This window comes from Cynara cardunculus, assembly GCF_001531365.2.
Source record: "Cynara cardunculus var. scolymus isolate 2C chromosome LG 15, CcrdV1, whole genome shotgun sequence".
NCBI classification, from domain to species: Eukaryota; Viridiplantae; Streptophyta; class Magnoliopsida; order Asterales; family Asteraceae; genus Cynara; species Cynara cardunculus.
Genome location: NC_037542.1, coordinates 8,326,481 through 8,346,191, shown reverse-complemented (window position 1 = coordinate 8,346,191; position 19,711 = coordinate 8,326,481). Strand labels below are relative to the sequence as shown.

General features: G+C 34.5%; 2 protein-coding genes across 2 annotated transcripts; both read right to left on the bottom strand.

Moving 5' to 3' along the window:
• Positions 1-2,761: 2,761 nt before the first annotated feature.
• Positions 2,762-3,444, bottom strand: LOC112528309 (non-specific lipid-transfer protein 4-like). Its single transcript, XM_025139310.1, has 2 exons — positions 3,070-3,444; positions 2,762-2,992 (listed from the first exon to the last, which is right to left on the bottom strand). The coding sequence occupies exons 1-2, from the start codon at positions 3,416-3,418 to the stop codon at positions 2,976-2,978; spliced, it is 366 nt and encodes a 121-aa protein (XP_024995078.1). The 5' UTR covers positions 3,419-3,444; the 3' UTR covers positions 2,762-2,975.
• A 7,294-nt stretch (positions 3,445-10,738) lies between these two features.
• On the bottom strand, positions 10,739-12,348 carry LOC112528488 (pectate lyase 4-like). The gene is made up of 4 exons (XM_025139517.1): positions 12,227-12,348; positions 11,479-12,100; positions 11,114-11,356; positions 10,739-10,966 (listed from the first exon to the last, which is right to left on the bottom strand). Exons 1-4 carry the CDS (start codon positions 12,346-12,348, stop codon positions 10,739-10,741), a joined length of 1,215 nt encoding a protein of 404 aa, XP_024995285.1.
• Positions 12,349-19,711: the final 7,363 nt, after the last annotated feature.

Sequence of the window (19,711 nt, the reverse complement as noted above, 5' to 3'; positions counted from 1 at the left end):
GTATGTCAATCAACAATTCCCGACACACGTGTGCAAGCTCCGTCGATCCCTATACGGACTCAAACAAGCACCACGTGCTTGGTATATGGCTCTCACCACCTTCTTGGTCGAGTTTGGTTTTCTCAAATCCCATGCGGATGCCTCGCTCTTTATCTACAATCGCGATGGGGTCACTTGTTATTTTTTAGTCTATGTCGACGACATAATCTTGACAAGCAACAACGATGCGTTTGTCAATACCTTTGTTCAGCGCCTCTCCTCTCGCTTCTCTCTAAAAGACTTAGGGTCTCCTAGTCACTTTTTGGGTGTTGAACTCATACCCACCACGCATGGCCTGTTCCTTTCGCAGCACCGCCACATCCATGATCTCCTAACAATGCATAAAATGGATGGCGCAAAGGTTGTTCAGACACCTTTATGCTCCACACAGGTGTTAACTCTTGAGGACGGGACACCCAAAGTTGACCCGACGCCATATCGAAAGCTTGTAGGTTCGCTGCAATATCTTGCCTTTACTCGTCCGGATATCTCCTTTGCGATAAATAAACTGTCTCAATTCATGCATCAACCCACTCAAACACATTGGCAGGCTCTCAAACGCTTGCTACGATACCTCAAGGGAACTATTTATCATGGGCTTTTCTTACGCAAACACTCACCTCTTGAGCTCACTGCCTTCTCCGATTCTGATTGGGGGGGTGTGTCCTCCGCTGGCCGTTCCACAACTGCTTATGTCATTTATCTTGGCGGCAATATTATCTCATGGAAGTCTGCTCGTCAAAAGTCGGTTTCGCGCTCCTCCACCGAAGCTGAATATAAAGCGCTTGCAAATGTCGCCGCCGAACTTGCATGGGTCGAAAATCTTCTCAAAGAGCTTGGTATCTCAATAYCGGTCTCACCTCTCCTTTATTGCGATAATACCGGTGCTACGTATTTGTGTGCTAATCCAGTGTATCATTCACGAATGAAGCATGTGGCCTTAGATTATCATTTCGTTCGTGAAAAGGTGGCTGCCGGTACTCTTCGAGTTCATCATATCAACACTAAAGATCAACTAGCGGATGCTCTCACTAAACCGCTCTCCCGGGCTCCTTTCTTGCACTTAAGATCCAAGATTGGCATTTCTGACGGAACCTCCATCTTGCGGGGGTGTATTAGCAATAATAATGTTATACATAATTAGTTAGCCATTATCATTAATTCAGCATATATTCCAATTATAGTTTAGCCAATGATTGTTGTAATTTACCTTATTTATCTCCTGTAATTGTGCATCTCCTTTGTATATATAGTTATGTAAATGATATTGAAAGATTACTTTTCCAATTACCTTTTCACTATGAATGTTATATGATGTAGAATATGAATTGTTCTCATCAAAGCATCTGGTATTAGATGATGAATAACATCGGTCTTGTGTTTCAGGTTCCGCACAAAATATAGTGATATTGTTTGTGTATTTTTTTTTGAAGTATATAATATTGTATGTGTACTTATTTGTGTCTCTCTGATATTCAGGCTTGATTTTTATCTGGTTCATCTCCTCTTCGTTTGTTTACCATCACTCGGTAAACATCTTAACTCATTAAGTTCAAAGTATACAATATTTCATCTTTGTAGTGGCCTAAAGGCTTATATTTTATGTATCAGTTGTCTATTTGGTTGCTCTTGTTACAATTATTATTCATTTTTAATCTCTTTTTTAATTTTTTTGTGTCAAAATCTATGGCAGTAGTTAGAGAAAAGACGAGTTGAAGAAGCCAAGAAAACAAAGGCAGTCGAAGGAGGCTCAGCTCGTGATGAGAAGTAAAACACGGATGGTTGGTGCGTGAAATGCAATCGGTATATCTCCTTAAACCAGATATACATATTGATCCCGATTTTCGATTTTGTATGGCAACAATCCCTTTTAGTTTCTTTCTTGAGGTATTAAAATTAGCAACTTACGAGCAGGATACAAAAGTTACTGTGATGAATATAACCATATTTGCTGAACTTTTTTTGTTTATAGATAGATATAGCAACTTAAATTAAGCTCGCTTAACTTAACGAGTCGAACTCCATAACAACAATGTTCGAATCGACTTGTTTAAAAGCTCGATTAAGCTTTACGAGTTGAGTTAAGCCGAGCCATTTGTTTATACACTTTTTTGAGTCAAACATACTTATATGTTACACATTATATAATTAAAATAATAAAATCATCAAGCTTGAGCAAAATAAAACGAGGTAACCAATCTTGAGTTCGAGCTCAAATATCGAAAAAAATATTCGAGGTTGAGTCTGATATATTTTTTCGAGTCGAGTTCAAACAGGGGCGGATCTACCTTGTAAAAGGTGGGGGGAAAGGCCCCCATTAAAAAATTTAAAAAAATGAATTTTCTAAGGGTAAAAGTTGTTTTTTTTACTTTCTACCATGGTTTTCCTCCGTAATTTCTTGTTAGGCCCCCACCAACTAAAGAAAGTATCTTGAAATCAACCAAAAAACTGAAAAGTTCCTCGAAATTGATAAAAAAAACCCTTAAAAAATCCCTAAAAATAATCCAAAAAACTTCAAAAATCTCTTGGAATGGTGGAATAAGGCTAAAAACACATCGGGCGACTTTATGGACGTTTAAGCTACCTTAAAGGTGCCCCCACTAGACCAAAATCCTGGATCCGCCACTGTTCAAATGACTTACTACTCAATTTGACTAGGCCCATTTACACCCTATTCATATATACCATTTAAAAACTTTTAATGAGATGTATTCAAATAGAATGCAATCGAAGAGAACACGAAGATTTTATTCAAGTTATGTCGAAGAGTCCAACATATGAAAAAGCTACAAGTATTGGGAAACTAAATTCACGTTCGCTTCCATCAAGGAACACCGAGGTTACTCAATGACAAAAAGCAACTCTTATCCAACCGTAAACAATTTATTTGTAGCATGGACTTATATATGCCATCGTAACTTTCATTATGTCTGTCTTCATGGTACAATATATCCTGCAATGAACAAGAAAACAAATAAATACATAAGCATATGAATGCAAATTGATAATAGTTATAACATGTTTACTTACTCCCACACTTCTTTCCGACTGGTCTATTTTTGTTGTTGCATCGCTTAGGGATGCTTATTGCGATTGCAGGCTTTATACCAGCCTTTCGAGCCAATGGTGAGAGCAAGACTGCGCAAAGACATTTCGGAGCAGTCTTGATTAAAACATTTACTTTCGTACAACACATAGGTGGTACCTTAGCCCTAGCATTCCCACCGGCACCTAAACACGGGCTCAAGCTAAGTGCGGCAGATCGAATGGGTATTCTACCGCACTCACCCGCTGCAGCGACTTCCCTGAAGAAAGTCGGTGTAGCCAACAAATAGGCAATGAATAGAGTTGCAAAGGCAAAAGATGTAGTAGATGCCATTAGAGTGTAAGTAGTTTAGTTAGGTTGAGAAATGTGGAGGGGTTATTGGTGCATATAAAAAGGGTAATGAGCAAAGAGAATGTGAGTGGAGTGGGTGTGGGATAATACGTGGAGGGAGTATGTGGTTGAGTTGCATTTTAAGCATATAAATTTATCAAAGGTAATGATTTTTGTGATGTTGGTGGTGCATAACGTTTAGGTGACATAAGAACATGCTACTTCATTTACTCCCTTTCTATTCTCAAAAGCAAAATAATAATAATAATAATAAGACAGTTTATCATATGCTTATTTGAGTAAGTATTTACCAAGTTATATTATCTTACCGGATGAATATGGTAAGAACTAAAAATCTTACATGGTAAGAACGACTGAACGAGACAATGAGTGAGAGTCTTACCAAGTAAGTGAGGGCAATGACTCTTACCACGGTCAGCTCTTACCGGATAAATTGTTGCATAGAAAGCCGTTTCTGTTGACTAAGGTAAGTAAATAATAATATTAAATTTTACCAATATATACTTACCGAATAAGTGTTTGGTAAATGGCCCCGAAATCTATTTTGTTTTTAAAAATCTTCATTTTCATGTTTTGTTATAGGGAAATTGAGTTTAGAGTAAGTCAAACTTGTTTACAGATATTATAATAAAATTGGATTTATATGATGTCAATAATTTTTAAGTGTTCTGAAAGACTATATTATAAGACTTAAGTTTATAGGATTAAAGAATAAAATGTCATATCTTATCTAAATGTGTTGTATTAAGTTTATATGCCATTTTAAAACATTTTAATAAATTTTTGATGATGTTTTTTTAATATTAAACATTGTCTTAGCTAGCTTGTAGGATAATTTTGGGAAATGTTCTATGAACACATCTTTTATAGGATACCTGTTTTTATGAGATATTTTTTCAAATAATGTCCTATGATGTAAGCAATATGACCTTTTTTTTAAACATAAAAATGTCATAAAATATGTTATTTCACCTCATAAAATCAAACAATTTTCGTTCATATGTTATTTCACCCCATGAAATCAAATGTAATTTTGGAAAATAAAAAACCTCAAATCTATGAACATACTTCTACTCTTGAAGGGGATGTGGCTGGTTTTTCAGAAGGCGACTTCAACACCGTTGTAGATCCCTATTCGTTTTCTTTAATACCGTTGCAAATTTAGATGGCGGCTTCAGATCTAGAATTGATTGGAAATCAACACCAAACCAAGAAAAAGAACGAAACCAACATACTAGGGCAAAATAACAGCCACTTTTCGAACATAAAACCTAATTAAGAAGGACCACCCAAAATTAAACTAAAGGAAGATTAAAGGAGACAAAAATGAAACTCAACCCACTCCTAAGAACGATTCCAGCATGAGAAGAGAGACCCTCCCGAAAATGAGCAAAAATTGAACCAATAGTTGTGGCATAGTGGTTGAGGTCTTAAGGGATATGAAGGAATATTTCATCTGCCCAGGGTTGAATTTCAGGCATACACAACAATTTTAACGGAGCTGATTTCATTCGAATCACAGTTTGTCGGGTTTAGTCTAGGCATAGTCTGGGACACCCTTCCAACAATTGTGGCCAATGAGGAAAAATGATTTTAGGTCCAAGAAACCCAAAATAGATTATAGAATCAAGAAAAATGAGAATAAAAAGATGAAAGGAACCCAAATCGAATCCGAACACTAAGGGGATGTTTGAGAAAAACGGCTGCTCATTTTGTATCTTGGGATCTTATTTGAAATGGGAAGATCTAGGATAGACGGCCAACATCCTGGAGAGAGAGAAAAATTGAACCAATAGTTGTGGCATAGTGGTTGAGCTCCTAAGGGTTATGGTGGAATATCTCATCTGTCCAGGATTGAATTTCAGGCATACACAACAATTTTATCAGAGCTGATTTGAACGTATGGAGTCGGACATAATTTTCGTAGGAGGCCCAAACGAGGTCGGTTTTGGACGAAACTTTGCATGAGCCTTCGGGGACATAAAAAATCAAGGTTCCAACAAAAAAAATCTGGATTTGGGGTTTGGATTTTCCCGAGGGCTGGCCCGGGTGGAGCGGGACGCCTCGGGAGGGCGTTTATGTCCGTTTCACGATCAAACGGAGCCGGTTTTGCACGAAAGTTTGCATGAGACCTCAATAAAATATTTAAACATGCGCTGAATGAGTAGAAGTACTTTTACATCCCGGGATTTTCCCAGGGTCGGGCCCGGGGAGCCGGAACGCCGATGGAGGCATGTACGACCATTTCATGATCAAACGAGCACGAATTTGGACGAAACTTTGTGTGAGCCTTCGGAAACATATATGAACAATGTTGGGACATAAAACCCATGTTCTTGGGACGGGTTATTTTTGGGGCCGGGAACAGGCTCCCGGCATGCGGGCAAGGGGTGCCTCATGTGGGAAATCTCGGCCACAACACCAGGAATAGTCTGCCCGTTTGATCATGCGGTCAGAAGGCATCGGGCGAGATTGGCCTTGGCCCGGATTGCCAAGGAGTTCTTGATAGGGTTGTGCGGTCACAACGCACCGGGCATGTTTGGCCATGGTTCGGCTTGCCTAGGCGTTCTTGATATGGTCGTGCGGGCATAAGGCACCAGACGTGCTTGGCCTTGGTTCGGCTTGCCTACGCATTATGGATAGGGTCGTGGGGTCACAAGGCACCGGGCGTGCTTGGCCTTGCCCAGCTTGCCTATGTGTTCTTGATAACGTCGTGTGGGCACGAGGCACCAGGCGTGCTTTCTCAGGCCCGACTTGTCTTGGTGTTCTTGATAGCGTCATGCGGGCACTAGGCCCCGGTCGTGCTTGCCTTGTGCCGACTTGCTTAGGCGTTCTTGATAGCGTCATACAGGGACAAGCATCGGGCGTGCTTGCCTTGGCTTGGCTAGACTAGGCGTTCTTGAAAGCGTTGTGCGGACACAAGGCACAGAGCCTTGGCCCGAATTGCCTTGGCGTTCTTGATAGCGGCATGGGCGCACAAAGCACCAGGAGTGCCTTGCCTAGCCCGACTTTTGGGTTACAATTGCATTTATGAGCACCAAGTCCGTAAAAAAATCTTCACTTCTTGTCACCCACATTCACTGGTTGTTTGCTAAACTTAATCCTATAGGGGGGCCGGATTGTAGGAAGTGGGCAATAAGTTTTTTGGTTTTTTCATGTTACAACTTTCGTACCAATTCGGTCGAACCACTTTCCTCCTCTCTTCTTTTCTTCAGACCGATGAAGGACGTAGGAATTGCCCTTAACTGTTCGGAAGGCTGAAATAGCTTTCTCGGGAGCCTCACTTCCGCATCTGTCGTATCGGGAGAGCTTGCTTCGTGGCGGAGCATTTAATGCATGGCTTCAACTCCTAATTCTACCTTTAAAGGGCTTTGTTTAGGCTAAGGAGTTGTTGTTCAAAATACAAGATTAAGTTCAAATGAGAATGGGAAATAAATATATGAGAAGTTAGGAACCAACCATTAAATAAGTTATTCATAATGAATAGCCCAAAATATTCATGAGTATTATCCAGCATGATTTTCATTATTCATCACGAATAGTTGGTTCCTAAGTTGTCAAAATATTTAGGTTTCTCATTTGAAGACATAGGCGGACCTAGTTAAGTGCCATGGGTGGCACGTGCCACCGTATCGTTTCTCCGCCGAAGGGTAAAAAATTTAGGTTTCGTGAACGGTGCAACCGTATTATTTTGTTGTGTGCCTCCGTATGTATTTTGAAACTACAATGAGAACAAGTTTTATTTGGTAGAGTTGGTTTGCAAGGCTTTTATTCCACCCCACACCCAAGTTCGAATCGTGTTAGGGTCATTTTCTTAGTCAAACGGTACCACCGTTTGAAAAAAAATTCTTATATTTTTTTTTATGGTCAAATGATGTCTATTTAAAAAAAATTCTGGGTCCGTCCCTAATTAGGACAAATCATTAAAACAGTTAAATAACAAAACATGAGTACATAACCTAGACATTACTACACATGGCACTTTTATGAACGACCTTATCTATCGGTTAGTACCAACAAGTGGGTTTTCAATTAGTCTCATTCAGTCTTGATGGTTTCTTAGTTGTTTTAGACGGGTTTCACATCTGTGTTGATAAAAACTAAAAGTAGTAGGTTATGGTTTTATACATATAAACATGCAATAAATCAATCAATAGGTTGTTGATAGAAAATGAAGATGATAAGTTATGGTTTTACACGCATAAACACACTAGGTCAATGAATGGATTATCGACCGGTCTCGATAGGTTGTTGATCTGTCTCGATGGGTTCTCGATCGATCTTGATCGGTGTTGGATTACGGTGATGAAGAACGCAATGCCATGTTATGTATTTACGACATTGAATAAAGTTTGAAGAAGGTGATGTCGAGTTACAGACTGGTGATGTTGAGCTGTTGTACGCATCTGCATGTACATAAAAATTATAATGAATATTACACATACATAGCATTTCATGTTAAAAATGGTTTTAAAAAACTATATCGAGATGGATGCCAGTATCGAAGAAAATGAAATTCTTATTTTTTTTTAATATAATTTGTTTGATTAAAATATTAATAATTTTTAAGATAATTTAGGGGCTGTTTGTTTGGCTCTTAATGGTTACATTAAGAGCCAACCTCTTAATCGGTAAGAGGTAAGGAGTGTTTGGCAAAAAAAATTAAGCCTCTTAATGGTTACAACACCCTCTTAACCATTTTGCATCCAAGGGTTCACTCAACCATTCAGATCCTTCTTTTTCCAATTTTACCCTCCTTCCTCACATGTCGCTCACAGTCACAGCTCCTCCCCCACCCTCTCCTTCCTCTCGTCGCCGGTCTTCAAAGCCCCTCCCCCACCCTCTCGTCGCCGGTCTGCACGTCGCCGCTCGTCGCCGCCACAAGTCACCGCTGCACGTCGCCGCTCCACGTCGCCCCTCGTCGCTGCCGCAAGTCGCCGCCTCTCGTCACCGCTGCAAGTCGCCGCTCCATGTCACCCCTCGTCGCCGCCGCAAGTCGCCGCCTCTCGTCACCGCTGCACGTCGCCGCTCCACGTCGCCCCTCGTCGCCGCCTCTCGTCACCGCTGCAAGTCGCTGCTCCACGTCGCCCCTCATCGCCGCAGCAAGTCGCCGCTCCACGTCGCCGCTCGTCTCCAGTCGCCACTCGTCTCCAGTCGCCACTCGTCTCCAGTCGCCGCTCATCTCCAGTCGCCTCCATCCTTTTCCTCGCTCAGGTATTATTCTGCCCATTGTTATACTGTATCTTGAAACAACAGATCTTGAAATACCAGGAAACAAACATAAATTTCAGGAACCTTATACCCATTGTTATTGATTATCAAACCTGATTATACCTTATTGTTATTGATTCACAAGCCTGCTGTATGTGCACTTCAATTTCATGGGTTTATGCACACTGTATGTTGAAATTATGGGTTTATGCACAAAGGGTTAAAATGGTAATTTACTCTTATTCAGAGAACAGTTACCAAACAACATTATTTCATTCAGAACTTAACCATTCTGGCCCTCTTAATCATTCTGACCACTTAACTATTTTGCACTAAATCATTCAGCAACTGCCAAACAGCCCCTTAATTTAACAATTAGGTGGGTAAAAGTTTTTAATTAAATAAAAGAAAAAAATATATAATAAAATGTGACAATGATTGAAATGAATGTCATTTTTACCCCTCATCATCTTAATTAACAGGTTTAACTAAAAAGTCTATTTAATGTGAATTTTTGGACTAAATAGAAAGACTCACAATGTTAAATTGGTTTTTATTTGAAATTTCTGCTTTCTCTCTCTCTCTCTATATAATACAAACTAATCAATTAAGATATACAAATGATAAAAGTTCATAAAAATGATTTTGAATATTTATGGCAGATGATTATAGTTTATTAATTATGATCAACGTCTCATATTAAGAAACAATCTATATATTTATAAAACCAAATATTCATTAGATTAGACCACTACTAGAATAAAGACTATTTCCGGCGCATTTTTCGGCGGCTGGAATCCGACGGAAATTTACCGGCGGATTTCCGTGGGACAACAAAAAAGTCAACTTATATTGACTTCCGCCGGTAAATGTATTCTGATGAAATTTCCGACGGATTTCCGGCGAATTTCATAATTACTTATTTTAATCTTGTATTTAAATCTAATTACAACAATTTACCGGCGGATAATTAATTATTTTTTTAAAATTAAGATCTGCCGAAAATCCGCTGGAAATAGTTATATATATACCGGAAAATGGTAATATACGCCGGTGGCTCTGCCGGAAAATAAATCACCGGCGCCACTTTTTCCGGCGACCATATCCGCCGGAAATCCTCTAGATATATTAATTTCCGACGGATATTGCCGCAGGAAATAACCCCATGTTTGGTAGCGGATAGATGGTTGATATTGGTTTTAACCTTTCTATAATTTGTATTCAATTGTTATTTTATTATGCTAATTAATAGCAAAAAATCACCTTCCAATCACAAATATGAAACCATACGTTTTCTTCACCAAAAGCCAATCAAATAATACTTTTAAAATAAACTCATTTTATGATCATAAAAGGATGAAAGTTTTAACAGCAACAAAATTTCAGCAGAGCATAGAATCAATCTCTTCTCCTTCTGTCTTTCTTCGAACCAGAGAACACACCAAAAAAACTTGCGAAATTTTCCATCTTTTCTTTTCAAAAACAGGAAATAAAATATAAGGCATTTTCAAAACAATCCCCTCAACTAACACCACTTATTCTAAAATAACCCTAAAACATTAACCACAACCCAGTTATCACAATACAGGGGAGAAATATTTTGCAAATAAGTCATATGTTCCATGAAAATTGTCGAATTCATTGTTTTGTTTGCATTATATATATATATATATATATGAAAGAAAGTTTTGTTTGAAACCTAAAACTAATTACAATATGTCATTTATCTCTCTTCAGGATAAATATTTATTATGAATAACACGTTCATCATGAATCACACATTAATGATGAATATAGACGTGTTATTCATTATATATCACACATTTATATTATAACATTCATGATGAATAACAAAAGGAACGATATATTATTAGATTCATGATAAAATTCTAATCAATTTTAGGTTTTTTATTTCACATGAATATATCCATCTTGGATAAAATAAAAGGAACAGTACAAGTACGGTAGCTAAGTTATAGCATTTCCGTATCATTATATACATTTATTTATCCTAACAAATCTCTAATTAATTATTGTTGCATGGGTCAAACTACCCGCTTGATAGCATGCATGATGGAGGTGGTTAATTAATTAACAAGGTGCTCCAGGCGAGCATGTCAGAAATCCGGCGTCTTTGGTGAGCGTTGGAACAGAGGCGGCTGGTTCCGGTGCTATCATTCCGGCTTGCTGTTCAGGTGTCAGTTGTGGATCAGCACCAGAATCAATGAACACGGCTCCATTTTCGAAAAGATCACCTGTTGATCTCCAATTCCATGACTTCCACTCTGCCTCAGGGATGTCTGGTTGCCTCATTGTCACCTTTAAAACACCATATATCCATTATTACATCCATCCCATTGCCATACATATATATCATATATGATGATGATGATGATGATGATGATGATGATGATGATGATGATGATAGAAGTTTGTTTATATATATATATATATACACACACATACCAGCTTCTTGTTAGGATCATCGGGAGCCACGTATCGGTTTCCTTGGGAAAGGATGGTAGGTTTGGAGGTACCACCGATTGCATACATTCCCCATTTATCATAATCGTTGTTAACAACCTGGAAGAAACCCCATCGGCACCTTGGCATTCTTTGAGTACATCCTGTACTAAATTTGTTGTATGCCACTGTAACTTTCATAACTTGATCTTCAGAATGCGAATCATCTGCCCCTAGCAACATTACCTATACATATATATGTATGTATGTTCCAAAGTTAATATAGATAGATAGATAGATATACCTATATGTATATGTAGGTAGTTGTACATTGAATTCAAGATAATTTTATATTCAAGTTTCCTTACTTTATCATGGTCATTGAATTTGCAGTTGGAAATGGTCACTCCAGTGCTACCCATGGTGACATCCACAAGCCCATCTGGGCCTCCGGACAACGAGCAATGATCGATCCAAATCTTGGAAGAGCCAAAACACATGATACCATCACCATCAGCCTTTGCTCTTGGTCCTGGTTTCCCTTCTCCACTTGCAATGGTTGCACCTGGTGTTTCTTTAATATCATGGATATGGAGACCATGAATGATGACATTGCTGACCTGGTAAAGGGAAAGACCTGCACCATTAGCAATCTCGACCTTTGCACCTCGGCCATCAATGGTCGTGTCGGAAGTAATCACCAGCTCATGTTTCAGAGTGATCGACATATCTTTCTCAAAGGTCACCCAGATTGGCCTTTGTCTTGTAACCCCCCAACGCAAAGTTCCTTCCTTTGGATTCGCAACGTCATCGTCGGAAGGATCCGTGACCTTATAGATTTCTCCGGCGGCACCACCGGTGGTTCCGGTTCCAAAACCTTTCACACATTGGGCCATTGCTTGTCGGTTATCTGCCCAATCAGGTTTGCACCTCCAGCAATTATCTATTGGGTTCGTTGGTTCACAGCCACTTAGGCTCCTCCTTGTAGGCCTGAAAAATATACATATGCATATATCAATTACTTTTTTCTTATTATATTTCATATACAAAACACCATTGTTTTTGCTGGATTTTAAACCGGTAACGTAAATAAAAGGAAATTAATTAAATACGTACACGGAGGCCTTCTCGGCTAATTCCAACATCTCGGCTGTTTCGTTTGCGGAGGCCCTGGCTATCATACCAGGGACCAAAAAACCAAAGGCAAAGAAGAAAAGGAAGAACTGTTGTTTATCCATTGTATGGCTCAGTAATTATGAATGAAGCACGTATTGCTTCTTTGTTCGATGATTTATGTTTATGAGTGTGAGTCCGTATTTATAAGGGATTCATGTTGAATTGTGTGGATCAAATAACTATAAAATAAGAGGTAGAGAGTCGATGTCGAATTCCTAATTGGAAGTTTAATCAGTTACCTTTTTAAGGTATCTAAATATAGTTACACCCCTGACCTTTTCCCCTTTATTTAATTTGATTGTTCTCCTATTTAAATTGTATGAATGATATGTCTTTTTAAATGTAATTTTAAGTATAAAATCATATATATATATATAACTTTACCATTGTGATGTTCTCTATATAAGTTACATTAATTTTTATTTAATAAATAAGTTGAATATTGTCTACTTAATCATTACTTTATTTTCTGATTATAATAAAAGGCTATATATATATATATATATATATATGTTATGACATGATTAATAAACCAGAAAAGGACATAGAGATTGGAGACAACATATCGTATTTTATTATCCTTATACAACATTCATTATTATTTTTATTCTGTGTGTTATGTTTTTTTTTCTCCTCACATCCATTCCACACTTCAATACAAAACAAGAGAAAAAGAAATTCTCTCTCACACACATTATACACATGCGTGTATATATATATATATATAAGGTTAGGTTCAAGGAAAAATTATTAATTAAAAATCGATAAACATTCTGGTTACCGTTTATCTAGATGATATGTACATGTATATACAAGTCATTTGAAAACAATTTGTCTGATATGCATATGTGCATAACATGCACACATGCATAAAGCCAAAATACAGTTTCAGTTACTTGTATGTACATATGCATACTGTCCAGATGAATGGTTATCGGTGTGTTCCTTAATTTTTCATTTTTTTGAGGTTTTCTCCCTTAAACCCCATATATATATATATATATATATATATATATATATAGAGAGAGAGAGAGAGAGAGAGAGGGGGGGGGGTTTAATCAAATGAGAACCTTATAATTTATGAGATCCTTGAGATCTGATATGAGCCACTAATTTAAAATAATTTTGTTATTTACTAAATAAATGTAAGGATAATTTAATCAACTCAAAAATGCATTTAGTTAATACCCCATAAATAGGAAACTTATAACTTTTATAAATAAAAAATGGATAACTCTTCAAATAAAACATTAATTAATTGTTCACAATAAGTATTGAGGTTCTTAAATAATTCTCTTAGGGATCTTTAGATTTTTTTTTTTTTTTTTGGTTCTTGATGTTGTTGTGTCATATTGTGTTCATAAGGTGATTATGATGTGTACAAAATAGGTAATCACAATAAGTAAAAAAAAAATAAGAAAATAGGTTGTTAAAACGTTTAATTGAAGCAATATATCCGATAGTTGTTTACATTGCCATACTATAGATATTTGATTTTAGGTTCACCGGAGATACTGGACGGATGTTCAAACTTGATTATTGATTTTGTTCACAATGTGTATCCAATTCCTTACAACATGTATGTTGTTGTTGTTGTTTTTTTTTTTTTTTTTTTTTTTTGGTTTTGTTGTTTTTATGTTCAGATTGTGTTCACTTGTGATTACAATGGGTTACTTGGTGATACTTTTGTTAAGTTATCTGGTGTTCAAAATGTGTTAAAGTTATTTGTTAGGCTAGTTCCAGTTTTTAGATTATATTGTTAATAAAAAGAGAGAGAATATTTGCAAATAACCACTAATTTCATAATTTACCATTCTTTTTAATATAATGTGTTTTATATTACAAAACACACGGTTCTCAAAAAAGGCCGAAATATATAGAAACAAGAACAAATCTTTTCTTCGGTACATATATCCCAATGACTCCATACACATAGAAACATAGAGAGAGAGAGAGAGAGAGTGTGTGTGTGTGTATGTGTGTGTGTGAGAGAGAGAGAGAGACACACACACACACAAATATCGTATTTTGCAAAAGATCTCTTCTCCATACATATACAAACACACACTACATAACCAATACCCTACAAATCATATTTGGAAGCAACTTCTTTAGTTTTATTTAACGAATTTGGTTCAATTTTCTTTCGAGGGAATAATGTCAAAATATATATCAGTTGAAAAATAAAGGTTTCGGATTTCTTGAGCACATTCCTTGAACCTCCTCGACTTTGAGAGATGCCCATGTCATCCATGTTATGGCGTAGCTTTGTGAGTTTATATTGAGGATTTAGAGGTGATATATGTCAGTCGTGGTAGATGAGGTAATGAATTGAAGGGGAGAAGATGGTTAATAATTTGTAAATTGTTATATAAATATCTTTCTATGACAATGAAATAAACTCGGATTTCTAGAAGACTTTCATTGTATCAGCGATAATTTTTCCTAAAATTCCCCTTCTCTCACCATCATGTATGATACAATCAAACCCTCCTACCAACCCACCTTTAGTAACCAAAAGGCCTTTGGCCTAGCGGTATCGTAGCCCTTAGCTTTCTAGGAGGTCAGGGGTTCAAACATCACCATAGGTGAGGAGGGTGTGTGAGTTTATTTGTTACATTTGCCGTATATAATTATTATATACTTCAAAAAAAAAACCTGCCTTTAGTATCACCGATATTTGAAACTTCATCCCTATCACAGTCGATGTCAAGAATGTCCAGTGTTCGCCAGGGCTGAATTGTTTAAGATCACTATTAAGGCATCTCAGGTGATTGATCACCTAGTTGCTAACTTTATTAAGAAAATCATGTTATATTTTACATGTATTGGAACTCAGCACTCTAGATATCAAACTCTGTATGCAAATACAAATAGAATATTATACGTCCAAAACATTATTATAAAAATAAAATATGATCAAAAGTATGTGCTTTTTTTCAATTAAAGTACATATATACGAATTCTTTTATTGCACAACTATGAATAAAATAACAAAGCAACATTAATTAATATATACCATCAATAAAAAATTCATTTAAATTAATTAAACTAGTGCTAAATATTATGCATATTTTAAAACACACATTATCTGCTTTTGTAATTCACCTAATTCCGTTGAATCGTGAAAGCATCCACATAAGCAATTCCAACGATTGCAATATCATCTACTTATTGTTACCCTTTTTATAAATATAAACATTGATTTTATTTCAATGATTAAATTATTAAAATTCTAAATTATATAGTAACATATGATTTGATATTAAAATCATATCTGATTGCAGAACACAATGAATATAAGAGTGTGTTAGACGTAAGTTTAACATAAACTCACATTAGTTATTGTTCTCGTTTGAAACCGACTTATCAAAATCATGTATAAATATATTTCAGTATCTTATTAATTATATTATAAATTGCTAAACTATATAACATTTTTTTAATTTTATTATTTTAATCTTTAATTAATAACATATAATAACAGATTGAATAAATTATTGCATAATTTTTTTAATTATGAAATTGAAGAAAAATTGTACTAAATTGAAGCAAAGAAATTTGTGTTCCGCGTATTTTTATTAAATTTTAAAGATACATACATACATATATATAAATATATATATATATATATATATAGTTGTATATATGTGCAATGTAATGGAATGTAAAACATTGATTAAGATTTATTCAATTTCGAAACATTAAATTCTTAGAGAATTTAATCAAGTTTCAAAACATTAAATTCAATTTCGTTGGTGGAATTGAATAAAATAATATTTTCTCTTTCTATATCAAGTTTTAGAGAATTCTCTAAACTTAAAGTTTTTTCATGATTTATTAATTTTAGAAAACATTATAAAAAATATGTTGGAGCAATATAGATTCTTTATAATGTTCTCTAAAATTAATAAATCATGAAAAAATAAACCGAATGCCTATTCTTTATTCTCATTGCCTAAAATAAACCGAATGCCTCCTTAGAGTACAGTAAAAATATTAGTATGAATATACTCGAAATGTGATCATATTCATGTTCGAAGTTTTGAAAACATAATTAAAAAACTGAAAATAAATACATCGACATCAGTATCAAATTAAAGAGAATAATTTGCTCATATAATTTCTTTAATTACCAAATTAAATATGTATAAAATGGTTTAACTTAGGTTGATCGGGTTGAAGGCGTTTGAACAACCCAACCCAACCTTAACGAAAGTGAAACCCAACCCAACGCAAACAGTACGAGTTGATCGTGTTAATACTTTGATACATCAAAATATTCTCCTAACCTTGAATACGTTGTTTTCTCTACTCGTAATTATTTTTCATCATCAATCAGTTGGTATAACTTATCCATACTTCTTAAATCTTAAGTATATCACAATCGACTACTTTTCTCAATTTGTGTGTATATATATATATATATATATATATTCACATTTACTGAACATATATATGAATGAGTGATATCAGATGAAGAAGAGATTGAAAATATATGTTTATAAAGATGATGGTGTAATTGCCTAATGTACATATTAATAATAGAGATTTTACAACTATATTAATCCAAAAAATAAAAAGATATCACGTTCATCAGATTTATCGAGTTGGATTGGGTTCAACTGATTGTAACCCAATTCAAATTCAATACCTGCGGTTTGAAAATTTTACAACTTGAATAAACATCGGGTTGCTTCAAGTTGCGTTATCTCGTGTTGGGTTAGGTTGAGTTGGCCGGATTAGTCGGGTTTTTGAGCACCACTACTATAAAGTTTATGGAGTTTTAAGAAGTTATACGTATATTATAATAAAGCAGCTTGAATTTAAAATATTAAATTGATAAAAAAATACAAGTTATTTTACTTGATTTTACCAAATATTTTTTAATATAGTAATTATGTATACATGTAATACGACAAATATAAAGTTTTATTGCAAACCAAAAATAGAATATTAATTAAACTTCTTATTAGAAACAAAAATTCAAATTTATGTTCGAAGAGAATAAAAATTACACGTGATTGAAAATATTTTGCTCATTTGAAGATTTGTTAAAAATTTCTAAAAAAATATATCGGTTTGGGCGTCAAATTAAATATTTTTTTATTTTCATTTTAGAAGTATAATTTGCTAAATTCAAATTTTTTATAACAATTTAAAATTAAAGATGTAATATTTTAGTTTTAATGGTAGATTTTTTTTAACATAGCGGTGTACCTGTGCAAAATGTGAAATTAAGTCGAAAAGTTTAATATATATTAATTTTACTTTTTTGAAAATGGATTAATTGTAAGATGAGGTTTCTAAGAACTTAAGGTGACGTTTGTTTTTTAAAAGATGTTGAAATCTGAAGTCTTATTTTACTTCTGATTTATAAAAGGTGATGTTAAAGTCTGAATTTTGAATCAGTCAAACTGTTTGTCTAATGTCTGAAATTACTCATGTTCTTCTATCATTGTGATCCCTTTTTAACAAAATGAAAACCTACCTATATTGACTTCAATTTCACAATCAAAATCCTAGAACAATCTTTTTTAACTTCAAAATCAAATATTCATCTCCATTTCTTCAACTTTGAAAATGAAAATCCTAAATAATCACACCAAAATATTTCACAATCCTGCATTTTGTTCGAATTCGCTACTAATGCACCTCTGCAATCGAAACCATAATCTCTTTTATCTTTGTCAAAACTTGATGAATGCTCAATCCAAACTCAATGATTGATTGAAACCCAGTGGCAACGATTTTATTTCCGACTGGGTTTTTGGATACCTCAACAGCAATGAATTGATTTCTTTTTTCCTTGCTACCTACATACACACATTTAAAATTTGGGTTTTTGGATTTGTCAACGAATGGTCACAAATAGTAGTTGGGATCTATTTCTTTCATAAATAGTTTTCCAAGTTAGAAACCCCCCTCCCCCTCCTAAAAATGAACCAGAAGTGTGTGTGTGCTGCTAAAGGTCACGTCGTTACGACCGAAAGAGAGCACCACAGGATACAATATATATATATATATATATATATATAGAGAAAGAGAGAGAGAGAGAGAGGAGTGATCAAATAAAAATCGCCCTCATTTGTGTAAACCGTGCAAACCACCTTCATCCGTCGATTTCATTGTTTAATCTTATGAAATTTTTTCATGAAATTGTTTAATCTTGTGAAATTGTTTCATATAATACTTTTTTTGATCAAGTTGTTTCATATATAGTTGTGAAATTGTTTCATATAATACTTAATGAAACTGTTTCATGTATTTCTCTAAAATTAATGAACTGTTTCATGTATTTCTCTAAAAATTAAAATAATGAAGATGATAAATATCTATGATTAACACTCTCCACAATAAAAATGATTAATCAACCTCTCATAATTACAAAAAAATGAACAAAATGAAAAATTATGATTGGTTGAATGAGGTTTGCAYGGTTTRTAMAAATTGAGTGGTTTGCATTTGATCGCTCCCCTATATATATAGGAGCGATCAAATGAAAACCACCCTCATTTGTACAAATCGTACAAACCATCCTCGTACGTCGATTTCATTGTTTAATCTTATGAAATTTTTTCATGAGATTGTTTAATCTTGTGAAATTGTTTCATATAATACTTTTTTTGATGAATTTGTTTCATATATGGTTATGAAATTGTTTYATATAAYATTTAATGAAACTGTTTCATGTATTTCTTTAAAATTAAAATAATGAAGATGATAATATCTATGATTAATGCCCTCCACAATAAAAATGGTTAATCAACCTCTCATAATTACAATTAAAAGTTCTTAAAACTAAAAACCTAAATGATCTCTCTATATATATTTGAAACTATATATACAGAGAAAGAGGGGTTCAAAAGAGAACAGTAATTCCAAATAAAAGGATACAAAAACAGCTAAATTACGTGTGATTTTACACTAATGGTTAATGTAAAGGTGTTCGAGCGACATAGCCTGTATTTTAGACCTTTTTAATTTATTAACTTTAATCCTCTTGATATTTATTTATTACCTTACCTCTTACATTTAACTTTCTATTTGATACCCCATTCACATTAGTTAATTAATTATTCGTGTATTAATATTAATCAATAGTTTATTAACCAAAATACGTATTTTTTAATCATTTATTTATATAGGACTAATTGAATTTTTGTATATCACGATATGTTGAAACACTTAAATTCAGTATTTTAGTTGAATTCATGGTTTTGATATCTAAAATTTTGCGGTATTTTTATCATTAAAACAAATAAAAAAAATAACCTTTATGATTATTATTTTATTAAAAGTTTAATAATATCTAACAGTTTGATCATTCATTATTTTATTAAAATAAAAATAAATTAGTTCATTTTTAAACTTCAGTTCAATTATAATAAAAAAATTGAATTAAAGAAATTACACAAAAACAAG

Excerpts from the sequence above, each read along its gene's own strand:
- LOC112528309 (XM_025139310.1), bottom strand. The coding sequence starts at position 3,418 with ATGGCATCTACTACATCTTTTGCCTTTGCAACTCTATTCATTGCCTAT.
- LOC112528488 (XM_025139517.1), bottom strand. The coding sequence starts at position 12,348 with ATGGATAAACAACAGTTCTTCCTTTTCTTCTTTGCCTTTGGTTTTTTG. Across the intron at positions 12,101-12,226 it reads TTAGCCGAGAAGGCCTCCGT|GCCTACAAGGAGGAGCCTAA; the intron begins GTACGTATTTAA and ends TATATTTTTCAG. Across the intron at positions 10,967-11,113 it reads ATGATCCTAACAAGAAGCTG|GTGACAATGAGGCAACCAGA; the intron begins GTATGTGTGTGT and ends GGTGTTTTAAAG.